The sequence below is a fragment of the Protomyctophum parallelum genome (genome assembly GCF_964188405.1).
Source record: "Protomyctophum parallelum genome assembly, chromosome: 12".
Classification (NCBI taxonomy): Eukaryota; Metazoa; Chordata; class Actinopteri; order Myctophiformes; family Myctophidae; genus Protomyctophum; species Protomyctophum parallelum.
In genome coordinates this window covers 29,507,550-29,520,565 of record NC_139712.1, presented here as the reverse complement: position 1 = coordinate 29,520,565, position 13,016 = coordinate 29,507,550, and the positions used below count along the sequence as shown (strand labels likewise).

At 47.2% G+C, this 13,016-nt stretch overlaps 1 protein-coding gene across 3 annotated transcripts in view; it reads left to right on the top strand.

The window, feature by feature from the left end:
- Positions 1-13,016, top strand: part of fam49bb (family with sequence similarity 49 member Bb) — a 58,252-nt gene that overhangs the window by 23,602 nt on the left and 21,634 nt on the right. For all 3 annotated transcript variants that reach the window (XM_083778134.1, XM_083778136.1, XM_083778135.1), the window contains 3 exons: positions 6,567-6,649; positions 7,636-7,757; positions 8,472-8,577. In XM_083778134.1, coding sequence (XP_083634260.1) covers positions 6,577-6,649; positions 7,636-7,757; positions 8,472-8,577 — 301 coding nt within the window. In that variant the 5' untranslated portion in view covers positions 6,567-6,576. The remainder of the gene's footprint in view (positions 1-6,566; positions 6,650-7,635; positions 7,758-8,471; positions 8,578-13,016) is intronic.

Here is a 13,016-nt window from a genome sequence, read left to right as displayed (position 1 = left end):
ACCAATTCATTTGATTCAAAATTAGGCTGGAAAAAAGAACGGAAACGGTTCAACCCCAGTGGAAATGGGACCTCTTAACACAGGATTTATACTAGCTAGCAGATCTACAAGCACGCAATGTGCCTCATCATCGCAGCTTGTAGCTTCTTTCTTTTTTTCGCCCCCTTCAAACAAATCAGAGAAGGACGCACCGCAGTATTGCTGAGGTGCTGCTGAAGAATTCCTGAAGAAGACCATTCCTTCGTTAGTTTTCAATAAATGATCTTGCACCGTGGCTATGAGTGTGCCATCCTTTCTTCACTTTTATATTTCGGCCTCTGCTCATTGGCACGGAAAGGTTTGGGAACCCTTTGCGTTATGGTATCACAAGCGCATATTATTGTTTTCAACGAAAACGCAGAACCCTGGTCATGTTTGGGGAGCTACACCTCTCTTACTCAAGTGTCGCACCCTCCCTGCTTTTCAAGATACTTGCTGCACCGTCTGCACTCTGTCATTAAGGTTAAACCAACCTGTCTACTCTCCACTGACGAATCCTGTCACTGTTCTTCTCTCTCCCCACTCTACCATATATTGCTCTCTCTCTCTCTCTCTCTCTCTCTCATGGTGAACTCTGAGTTCGACGAGGACATTGACGAGCACTGAAGCAAAGTGTCACTTACTGTTTCATAATCCGTTAAATTGAAATTTTAACTGTGTTTGGTTTGGAATGTTGCTGGGTTTGCCTCCTAAAAAAACAAAAAACCTTTTTCTCAGCATTAGACTAGAGGACTTCACAAGAATACCCGAGACAGGTCGGGTTCAGTTCCATATGTTCTATTCTTGGATCTGTGTCAGGTCCCATTCTATTCCCAGTCCCACAGATCCCAGGTCTGTTATAATGAGTATTGAGTATTGAGTATAGAGTATTGAGTAATACCTGTGGTCAGTGCTGCTGTACACACTGACCTAGGATGAGATTATACCAGCATGGAATATGAGCTGCACACCAGTGAGTTGCGTCAGAGCAGAGGAAAGCTTGTATGGCAAAGATGTTATACTGTATGTGCAATTGAGGAGAGACTTCCGCACACTTGACTTATACTAATCAAAGCAGGCGCGTCGGTGACAAAGCAGCAGACTGCAGACACATAGGAGGAGGAGGGAGACCCGCACACTGCCACTCGCTGGTTCAAGAGCTTTTTATTTAATGTCCACAATAATGCAACGTTTCGGTCTTTCGACCTTCCTCAGCCAGGCATACTGTATGTGCAAAAAGGGCCCTTTTCCAAGCACGCTCACTCTCTCTGTTGCCCAGATACAGGTGGCCAATGAGGAACTGCACTGAAGCAGTTGTGTGCCTTGAATTTCTTCAAAGTTACTTCAATGAATAATGTAAAACTTTGGAGCAGTATTACAGTAAAGTCCTACTTAACTTCTATGAGTGTAAAAATTGACCCATACTTCTTGCACTCTTTAGAGTTCAATTTCATTAAAGCCTCATTATTAGCTCTCCACTGTATGGGCAGAATTCTCTTCAATGGTTCCTAAGCTTTCCAGGGCATTTAGAGGAGTTGTGCGCTTGTAGTTTGGTTATTTTTTTGCCTCTTTCATAGGTAAGGTAATATCTGACAATTTGGACAGAATTAAAAGTCTTAAATTGTCAAATTTGCAATGTGCATACCCTATATACACTGTTCTGTTATACTCTTTACTGTATGTTCGTTTGTTTACTGTTGAGTGAGAAAGCAATGTTGCACATTAAGCTAATCTCTGGGGAGCACCAAAATCATTTGGGGACCCCCAGTTTGTGAACCATTGCTCTACTGCGGGTGGTTTGGGGCAGAATGTTCCGTAGTGGGGGTGGTGGTGGTGGTTTGCTCCATACTGGGGCTGGTGGCTTGCTAAAGTGGTGAGTGTTTCCGTGGCATCGAGGCTCCCCGGGGCTTCACACAGTGACAGAAGGTGTTGTGTCAAAGTGTTACAGGTGTAGTTCTCACAGTGGTTCCTGAGGCCAGGTGGCTTATCTCTGCTTCCTAGAATTAACTGTTCCTTAACCTGTTTACATAATAGTCTGCTACACAGACTGTCTCTACACAGCAAGGTGCTGGCTGGCCCCCTGCATCGAATGTGAGATCTTATCATGTTATTTATATCTTATGAAACAGACTTGTTTATTTGCACACGGATTAAAAAGAAGAAAACGGGTGAGATTTTAAAAGAAAATGTCTCATGGGGTTTGTAAAAAGAAAGTCTCGCCTCAAAAGAACCAACAAGAAAGGTACAACAAAGCAAACGAGAACACGGCGCAGACAGCTGACAACATGCAGACTCAAAGTAATGACACAAAGATGTGTTGAATAGTAGAAAGGAAATTGATTAAAAAAAAAAAAGAAAACCTTGATGCTGACACTGAGTGTGTGTGTGACTGTGTGTATGTGTGTGCGTGCGCGCATGACGTGTACACATTTATTGTAGTGTGTGTGTGTGTGTGTGTGCGTGCGCATGACGTGTACACATTTATTGTAGTGTGTGTGTGTGTGTGTGTGTGTGCGTGCGTGCGCATGACGTGTACACATTTATTGTACTCGCCTAGTCGGCGAATGTGTTTATCCCGAGAGGAGTGTTTCTGAGTTATTTCAATTTTTCCTGCCCATGTCTGATGCAAATACACACATTATTTAATATAAATATAATTCCCTATAGCAGTCCATCTTACTCTACTAGTCTCCAGGAACTTCCTTCATGCTCAATTAATTGGATGTGGCCTGCTGTTTTGCAGGAAGTAACTGGCCCATCTAATTGGTTGAACATGGATTAATTGTTAGCTGATTTCCCTGTGGATGCTTGCAAAAGTGATTGGTTTGCATACTGTATACATTTAACAGCCCGATGCTGATTAGAAGGAAAATGTGTACAGCTGTGGCACGCGCAACCAACCCTTTCTTTCGGGAAAAGTTATCTAATTGGAATTGAAATGTTCAATCCAATATTGCGGTTGCATTTCGATTTCGGTTCACGGCCATTTTCAATGTTCTTACCCCTTATTGTCTCCAATTAAGTCGTTTATATGCCAGTTGCTTCCTGCCCACACACATTGCTGCGTGCCGTCACTGCTGTTGTAGCCTACTGACTCACCTGCCAGTGAGGAGCCCCCCACTGCTGACCAGTGAGGAGCCCCCCACTGCTGACCAGTGAGGAGCCCCCCACTGCTGACCAGTGAGGAGCCCCCCCACTGCTGACCAGTGAGGAGCCCCCCACTGCTGACCAGTGAGGAGCCCCCCCACTGCTGACCAGTGAGGAGCCCCCCACTGCTGACCAGTGAGGAGCCCCCCACTGCTGACCAGTGAGGAGCCCCCCACTGCTGACCAGTGAGGAGCCCCCCACTGCTGACCAGTGAGGAGCCCCCCACTGCTGACCAGTGAGGAGCCCCCCACTGCTGACCAGTGAGGAGCCCCCCCACTGCTGACCAGTTAGGAGCCCCCCACTGCTGACCAGTGAGGAGCCCCCCACTGCTGACCAGTGAGGAACCCCCCCCCCCCCCCCACTGCTGACCAGTGAGGAACCCCCCCCCCCCCACTGCTGACCAGTGAGGAGCCCCCCCACTGCTGACCAGTGAGGAGCCCCCCCACTGCTGACCAGTGAGGAGCCCCCCCCCCCCCCCCTGATTAGATTAGAAGGAAAATGTGTACAGCTGTGGCACGCGCAACCAACCCTTTCTTTCGGGAAAAGTTATCTAATTGGAATTGAAATGTTCAATCCAATATTGCGGTTGCATTTCGATTTCGGTTCACGGCCATTTTCAATGTTCTTACCCCTTATTGTCTCCAATTAAGTCGTTTATATGCCAGTTGCTTCCTGCCCACACACATTGCTGCGTGCCGTCACTGCTGTTGTAGCCTACTGACTCACCTGCCAGTGAGGAGCCCCCCACTGCTGACCAGTGAGGAGCCCCCCACTGCTGACCAGTGAGGAGCCCCCCACTGCTGACCAGTGAGGAGCCCCCCCACTGCTGACCAGTGAGGAGCCCCCCACTGCTGACCAGTGAGGAGCCCCCCCACTGCTGACCAGTGAGGAGCCCCCCACTGCTGACCAGTGAGGAGCCCCCCACTGCTGACCAGTGAGGAGCCCCCCCACTGCTGACCAGTGAGGAGCCCCCCACTGCTGACCAGTGAGGAGCCCCCCCACTGCTGACCAGTTAGGAGCCCCCCACTGCTGACCAGTGAGGAGCCCCCCACTGCTGACCAGTTAGGAGCCCCCCACTGCTGACCAGTGAGGAGCCCCCCACTGCTGACCAGTGAGGAACCCCCCCCCCCCCCCACTGCTGACCAGTGAGGAACCCCCCCCCCCCCCACTGCTGACCAGTGAGGAGCCCCCCCACTGCTGACCAGTGAGGAGCCCCCCCACTGCTGACCAGTGAGGAGCCCCCCACTGCTGACCAGTGAGGAGCCCCCCCACTGCTGACCAGTTAGGAGCCCCCCACTGCTGACCAGTGAGGAGCCCCCCACTGCTGACCAGTGAGGAACCCCCCCCCCCCCCCCACTGCTGACCAGTGAGGAACCCCCCCCCCCCCCCACTGCTGACCAGTGAGGAGCCCCCCCACTGCTGACCAGTGAGGAGCCCCCCCACTGCTGACCAGTGAGGAGCCCCCCCCCCCCCCCCCCCCTGTGACCAGTGTCGCCTCAAGCATGTAGGATTACGTGCAGCGACAATTATCACTGTCCCCGCCCGGCTTCCCTCATCTGAACCAATGTTTGTGGACGCTCGACAAAGCCGGATGCACACTCTTAAAGACGACTAGATTCATGCAGAGGCACAGAGTAGAAACTGATCTGACGAGAGTCTATGGGTGTGTAAACCAGTATGTATTTATTACAGTGGGCGAGCTTGTTTTTGAGTGGTGTATCTATGTACGCGTGCGTACGTACGCCTAAAGTGGCCAGTAGAGCGTGCACAGACACACACACACACACACACACACACACACGCACACAGGCCAGGGAGGAGTGCAGTGCAGCACCACTCCAGACGGGTCTGATTTTGGATTGACACCTGGCTCGCAAACGGCGTGGCACAGGAAACTATCTAGGGACACTGGTGTGTATGTGGGCATTTAGGCTCACTGGGGACACTAGTGTCTATGTGGGCATCAGGGACATCTGATCACGAAACCATTTCTTGGCTGATATCCAAATTGTCTGTACACAGCCCTACACAAACGAACGAGGCACATCTGGGCCACCAGGCCAGCACACTTGGGTCTGACTCCTTACTGGCAGCCGAAGCAAAGATGCAGAACAGTACTGGCATTCTAAGTATAGTCCGTGACAAAAATAGAAAGATGTGCCATCTCCGGGTTTACTTCCCGTATCTTCGTGAAGTAGGTGGCCACCTTTTTTTTTAGCAGACTGTAAGCTGGTTGCAGTCTATTATTTCCCATGGAAGAGGAAGAGTGAACGTGAACACAGCTTCTGAACCATTCTTTAGCCCCATGATGGTCAATGAACTAAATATTGGACCCGATCATCACAAAGCCATACAATCTTTTTTTCATATTAAAATGTTTTTTTTTCAGAGATAAATCAGGTGATAATATACTTCATCTACTTTCTCTGTCCCAGTAGCCTCAGAAACCCAGACGTTTTTATTTCCAGGGAGAAAAAAAAAGTCTGGGTCTGAGTCCACTTCAATTCGGCATAGAATAGCGCAAACATTGCTCACTCTCTGCTGATTTCTGATCGTCTGCACCTTTGTTAAATTGACACACACACACACACGTACACGCACACACTCCACTCTCTCTCTCTGTCGCTCCAAGTAATTAGTCTCATGTCGCGCAGCTGCGCATAGTTTCTCCCGGCGAATCCTGCCGGGAGCTGCCTATGCCATAAAAAGCATAGGTGAGTTCCAGGCTACTGTCCCAGAAACACACTCTTGTGGGATCTAGGCTAGCCCCAGTAAAAATAGGATGTCTGCGAGATTTGCCGTCTGACGGCGGTGCCTACTTAGCAGACCATGTGTAGGATGCGTGTACCATTTCTCATCTAGTGGCTCCAATTGGGATGGTGTATCTTCGTAAATTAACCATCTTTGGTATAGTTGTGTGACGTGTTCTCTGTGCTATTGCTTGAGTATTTGTCCTCCAATGAACAACTGTCTTACTTACTGTGTCTCCTCCCACTCTGTCTGTCCCCTCTCCAATGAACAACTGTCTTACTTACTGTGTCTCCTCCCACTCTGTCTGTCCCCTCTCCAATGAACAACTGTCTTACTTACTGTGTCTCCTCCCACCCTGTCTGTCTCTGTCTCCAATGAACAACTGTCTTACTTACTGTGTCTCCTCCCACTCTGTCTGTCCCCTCTCCAATGAACAACTGTCTCACTTACTGTGTCTCCTCCCACCCTGTCTGTCTCTGTCTCCAATGAACAACTGTCTCACTTACTGTGTCTCCTCCCACCCTGTCTGTCTCTGTCTCCAATGAACAACTGTCTTACTTACTGTGTCTCCTCCCACCCTGTCTGTCTCTGTCTCCAATGAACAACTGTCTTACTTACTGTGTCTCCTCCCACCCTGTCTCTCTCTCCAGGTATCGTAACATGGGGAACCTCCTGAAAGTTCTGACTTGCACAGATCTAGAACAGGAGCCCAATTTCTTCCTAGATTTTGAAAGTGAGTTCATTTAAATACCTTTCTGCCCTCAACCCTCCCAACACCCCCCCCCCCCTTGTTAATATCGATCACACGAATATCTTACCATAACATTATGCCTCCCACTCCTCACCCTAACTCATCTTTTAACACTGTTCCTCCCGGAGGCAAAGGAACACCATGCACCAGCAGAGCCCATCCTTGGCTCTGTTCTTTCCATTGATCTTATGCAGGCATGTGCAGAATATCAAACATGATGAGAGTCGCACCGCCATAGCAGAGCCGAGTTAAATAAAATAGTTTTCAACATTGATTTATTGATTGAATACTTTATTAGTCATTAGTGTACTAAATCTACAGTTTTAGTCAACTAAATCTACAGTTTCTTTGGTCGACAAAAATATATCTTGTTAGGCCTTGATGGCATCATAATGGCAGATTTTACACTTATTTGCATGATTATAATGGCAGCTCGACAAGCTTGCGGTGCGTCGCAGCACGTTGTGAGCTTGTAGATCTATTTTCAAACATAAACATAAAATGAAATGAAAATGTCTCTTAGTTATTTTTTTAAATATATATTTTTATCCCACGATTTTGTAACCCATTTTTCACCCCTGTGTCAATCATATAATGTGATCCTGGGCTCTACACACCCTCCACCAACCTAGTCCCCATATATGGGGGACAAGGGGAGAGCAACAGACTTGAACTCATGCTTCCTGTCTCTTAGTTCTACTGGATCTCTTCTCCATTAGTCCCTCCCTAACATTTTAGTCTAGTTTTTAATTTGACGAAATTGTCAATATATTTTAGTCATCGTAGCTTATTTTTTATGTCATTTTCGCCCATGGAAAAAAAGGCGGTAGTCGGTGAAATCAATACTGGAAGTAGTCCTCTATTGCTTTGCGTCATTGCCAGTTTGCCACTGAATATGGATGAGACGTGTTATCCCGGCGGACGTGACCCCGCTGACCTCCCTGATGTTGTTGTGTCTATTCCCACAGACGCGCAGCCTACCGACGCAGAGCGTGAGGTGTGGGAACAGGTGGACGTGGTGCTGAAGGACGCCCTCGGCATCCTGGACGAGCTGCAGGCCTACAAAGGAGCCGGCGCCGAAATACGAGAGGTAACGTTCCTTCCAGGAAGGAGGGGGACTTGGAACCAGTCCCCCTTTCAAAATCAAGGAAGAAATATAACTGGTAAAAAAGAAATAGCAATACATAGATGTACAACAGTGTTACTTCTCTTGAAGTAACACGCCTTCACACCAGAAAGCTTTACTGCGATTTAAAACGAATCCTGCTGCACATTGTCAGAAAGTGCGCTTTGTTTGGCAGGCGTGAAGCCTCACATGGGGGATCCAATCATGCGGCGATCCAAGTGCTGGAAACTTTCTTCATCTTGTTTAAATATAAATACTGCAAAATTAAACGCATGAAAATTAAAGCATGATCTATAAACTATAGCTAACATGGCATGTGCAGAGTAGCGTACTAATCTTATATGATATTCGGATAGCCTAATCTATAGGAGTACAGGTTTTATACTAATTAAGGATCATTTTGCGCTCCCCTCTCCATGTGCCTCGGCCATGTTCCCAAAAGAGCAGTCGGTGTGTTTCCAGAACGGCCCCTGGAACAACATATTTTCAGATGGGGGGTCCGCGGCCATATACAGATAATTCTGGGGGTCCTTGACATGAAATAATTTGAGCACCACTGACATAGAAACATAGGTTTTTCAGAAAACTGTAGATATTTCTTTAGACCTCAGCTCTAAACGGGTTTAATGAAATGCCTTGCATTTTAATGGCTTATGAATTGTATCTTGACGTTTCCAGGCGATCCAGAATCCAAGCGATGAGATGCTTCAGGAACAGGCGTGGTCCGCCGTTGGCCCCCTGGTGGGGAAACTGAAGAAGTTCTACCAGTTCTCCCAGAGATTAGGTAAGGGTCGTCTTATGTGTTTAAAATGAAGAGTGCTTGGTTCCTGGATGCCTTGGTTCATGGTTGGTTCATCATGCCTCGTGGCTTAGCACTCTATGCAGTTTAGATGTTCCCCCCCCACTGCATGCTGACTGGGCTTGTGCTCAGTGTTCCCTGATTTTGTTAGAATGAGCAACCAGGTCTATGGAAACGAGCCCAAATAATCGACTATAGGCTACTACGACGCTGTGAAAATATCAGATCTACAAGCTCACAATGAGTTTGATTCCCGAGGACAATAGCCTTTGTCTGAGTGTCACTCCCCGTCTCTCTCCTGTGTCCTGTTACTGTTATTATCAAAATATAGACAGAAATGCTCCAAAAAACATATCTTGATTGGAAAAAATAATATTATTATATTTTCAGATGGGGCGTCTGCAGACAAATATTAATATGGGGCGTCCTTTCCATGAACATGTTTAAGAACCGCTGGTTTATAAACTTTAGAAAACAAGCCCGATTGAGCAACTAAAAGTAGCAAGAAACAAGTATTTACAAGCGACTTCAACAAGTCCAACGTTGCTTATAATAAGCAGAGATGGCAACACTGCTGCTTACTCTGCCTTCTTTGGAGCGATCAAACAGAGTATTACTGCCATACACGGCAGTTCTGTGAAATCAATGCTGGTTTGGCTCTAGTTTAGGGTAATGTATGTCCTCCACCCAGCAGCATACTGTATCTAGTCTGTCCTCCACCCAGCAGCATACTGTAACATAACATCGGTTGTGAAAGGGAAGTACGGGGGGGTTTGTTGACGAGCAACAAAGGTTGCAAAGTGGATTAAGAGTGGGCGAGAGTGGGCATATTGGTGATACGGTATGTACCTCGAACCACTGAACCGTCGCTAAAATCCTACTGTATACAGAACGTTATTTTCAGCTGTTGACAACATGGTCTGTGCTGTTGCATTTGTTTTGTGCCAATGATTGTATATCCACAAACAGGCTGCTATAACCAACGTCCTACACGTGTAAGGTTAATGTATACATATGGCAGCCCTTCCCTCCTGAGGATTCATATAGACACAATCCCTCCTTCCATGACCTTAATTATATCAGAATGCACATGTGCAACATTGGCTGCTGAACTGCAAAAATTAGCACACATGCCCATATAGATATACGGCCCATATACACACGCACACACACACACACACCCCCCATCCAGTGTTGCCAGGTTTTGCGAGAGAAATAAGCAACCATATCTATCAAAACAAGCCCAGAAGAAGCGACTATATATAGGCCACATTAAACCTATTATGCACCTACCAGTAAGACGCCTGGGTGGCGAGAAGCGACCTCACCGTGGCCTGGCCATATATGGAGCGTGTCTTTGACCAGACAGTGGCCTTGTGGTTAGAGTGTCCGCCCTGAACCTGTGAGGTCGGGGGTTAGATCCCCGGCCGGTCGGGCCGGGTCATACCAAAGACTGTAAAAATGGGACCCAATGCCTCCCTGCTTGGCACTCCGCATCAATGGGTTGGATTGGGGGTCAAATCAACTGAGGATTCCCGAGCGCGGCGCACGCTGCGGCTCACCGCTCCAAGAGATGGATCAAATGCGGAGAACAAATTTCACTGCGGTAACGTGTGGTGTGCGACTAATCGTACGACTTTGACTTTGAGTGTACAGGGGTCAGATGAGGTCAGATCAACATATGGAATGTCAGAACAGGTCAGCGGTGGCAGTGTCTTGAGTGTACAGGGTTTGATGAGGGCACAAGTTACATTTTCCGGGCCTGTTGAGAAGTCTAGTTGCAGATTCTGCTCGGCGGCTAGTCTCTGATGTCGTCTGGCGTTCCCTGCCCAGACGATGGCGCCGCTCTCGAAGTTGAAGATTTTTCAGTTTTTCGCAGCTGTCTAGTGGGGTCTAGTGGTGTGTGGGAAAGTGGTAAATAAATAGTAAATGGTGCATTTATATAGTGCCTTTATCCAAGGCGCTTTACATCGATTGTGCATTACATTCACACACCGATGCCAGAGGAAACCATGCAATGCACCAACCTGCACATCACAGGAGGATGTTCAAGTTCAGAGTCTTGCTCAAGGACACTTCGAACTGGGAAGTGGGAACCTTGTGGTTCCCATCCTGTCACTCTACCCCTGAACCACTGCCGTCTGCCGCCCCATGGTGACAGGCTGACAGCTAGCCTACTACTTTCGGATCCGCAAAACGCAGCGAAAAAACACACCAGCATGCAACCACCTTGACAGCTTTACATGTGACCAGATTTGGTTTTTCACCAGAGGAGAAAAACCTTTTTTTCTTTTTTTTCTTTTTTTAATGCACAGGCAGACTCTTCACATATCTTGTATTAATTTGGGTGGTCCTTGTCATGAAAATGTTTGAGAACCACAACATTAGGAAACGAGCACAAAATAACAACTACTACACTTTACAGACAAGCCCAAAAACCTGCAACCCGCAGCTACTCAATAATTTACAAGCAACTTCACAGAAAAACAAGCCCAAAGTCGCTTATAATAAGCAGATATGGCAACCCCCTTTGTCCTCATACGGCCATACATTTAACCCTCCCCAGACAGCCTTGCTGCTGCTTGCCTTGCACTGAACGCTGACCTCTGTGTGGAACAGGCTTCATTAGTATGGAGATGGGACGAGGGTTTGGTGTTAGCTTAGCGGCGGTGGGCCTAATCTTCTGACCGCGGTGAGTCTGTGAGGCTGGAGAAGTGACCACCCCCCCCCCCCTGACGACCTGACGACCTTAACATTGTAGTAATCCCTCTTGACGGGGCGGGAGTTTAGAAGGTAGTCAATGGAGGAGGAGGCGGCGCCGGGCGCCAGCCTGCTACTACAATGCCGGCTTGTTATGTAATGAAGTAGGTCACGTCGCCTGCGCGCTCCGCTTCGCTGCCTTGCCCTCTCACTGGCGGCTTCAGGGGTCGATGTATGTATATGAGAAGACCCTCGATCCCTGCACTGCCGCACCACAATTATCAAGGGGCTGAATAAGGCATGAGACGACGTCTCATGCCTTATCATGTCAAAATTATTGTGATTAACGATATTATCGCGATACTCCAAATGTGCTTAAAACTTAACATTCCACTGGTTACACAGATGAAGCCCCGACGTCCCTATTCCGTGGGGAAAGTTAGCCAAAAATTGCCATTCAACAAGCTCTCAACGTGCTGTTGATTTGTGTAGCGTTTTTTAGTAAAAGGCCGATGCACACCTCAGATGGCTAGTGACAGGTGCGTAGGGCAATAAAGCATACTTAAAAAGGTTATCTTTGAAAAACAAAGAAAAGGTCCCGCACACTGTCAGAAACTTGCCAAAAATGTTGCTCTTTATTGGTCAACGTTTCGGTCGATTAGACCTTCATCAGGACAGACAATACAGAGCACAATAACCACCAAACATTTATAGACCACACCCGCAGTGAGAAGGTCATGGAGATGCGTTTCTGACAGTGTGCGGGACCCTTTCTTTGTTTTTCATAGATAACCTTTTTAATAGGGCCGGGACTAATTTGTCCTTGGACGATGCAAAAACGCTAATCCACGCCTTTGTTTTTTCTCGGCTTTATTACTGCAATGCACTTTTTTCAGGACTGCCTAAGAAAACAACTGACAGATTACAACTTGTCCAAAATGCAGCAGCCAGAGTTTTAACTAGAACTAAGATGAGAGAACATATTACTCCAGTTTTGGCATCACTGCACTGGCTTCCGGTTGTTTTTAGGATTGATTTTAAAATGATTTTACTTGTCTATAAAGCTCTCAATGGTCTCGCACCTTCCTACCTACATGACTGCCTGCCTAAATATGTCCCAAACCGCCCCCTAAGGTCTTCCACTGCTGGCCTGCTCGCTTTGCCTAAAAAAATGGCAACTAAAAAATACGGGGAAGCAGCTTTTTGCTTCTACGGGCCGTCGGCATGGAACAAGCTCCCACTGTACCTTCGTCAGGCAGCCTCTGTAGACATTTTTAAAGCTCAGCTCAAGACCCACTTCTACAACATTGCTTTTAATTGATCTTTTATTTTTTATTTTTTGTTATTCATGTCCTCACTGTATTGCATTACTGCTTGTTTTTTAATGTTGTTGCCTTGCTTTTCTTTTATTCTCCATTGTTCTGTAAAGCACTTTGAGCTGCATTTCATGTCATGAAAGGTGCTATACAAATAAAGTTTTATTATTATTATTAATTGCGATTAATTAAATACAGAAAAATTAATGCATTAAAAGAATTAACGCATTTTAATCGCACTATTTTCTTCACCGCGGAACGTTGTCACTGGACAGTTTTCAGACGGACCTGCGCACCAAGTGTCCGTGTCCTCTTCAGACAATAACACCACCAGACACTGCAGACAGTTCACCAGACTGGGGGAAGCCGCTGAGATCACTTTGCTTGTCCCCGTGGATTGGAAATAGG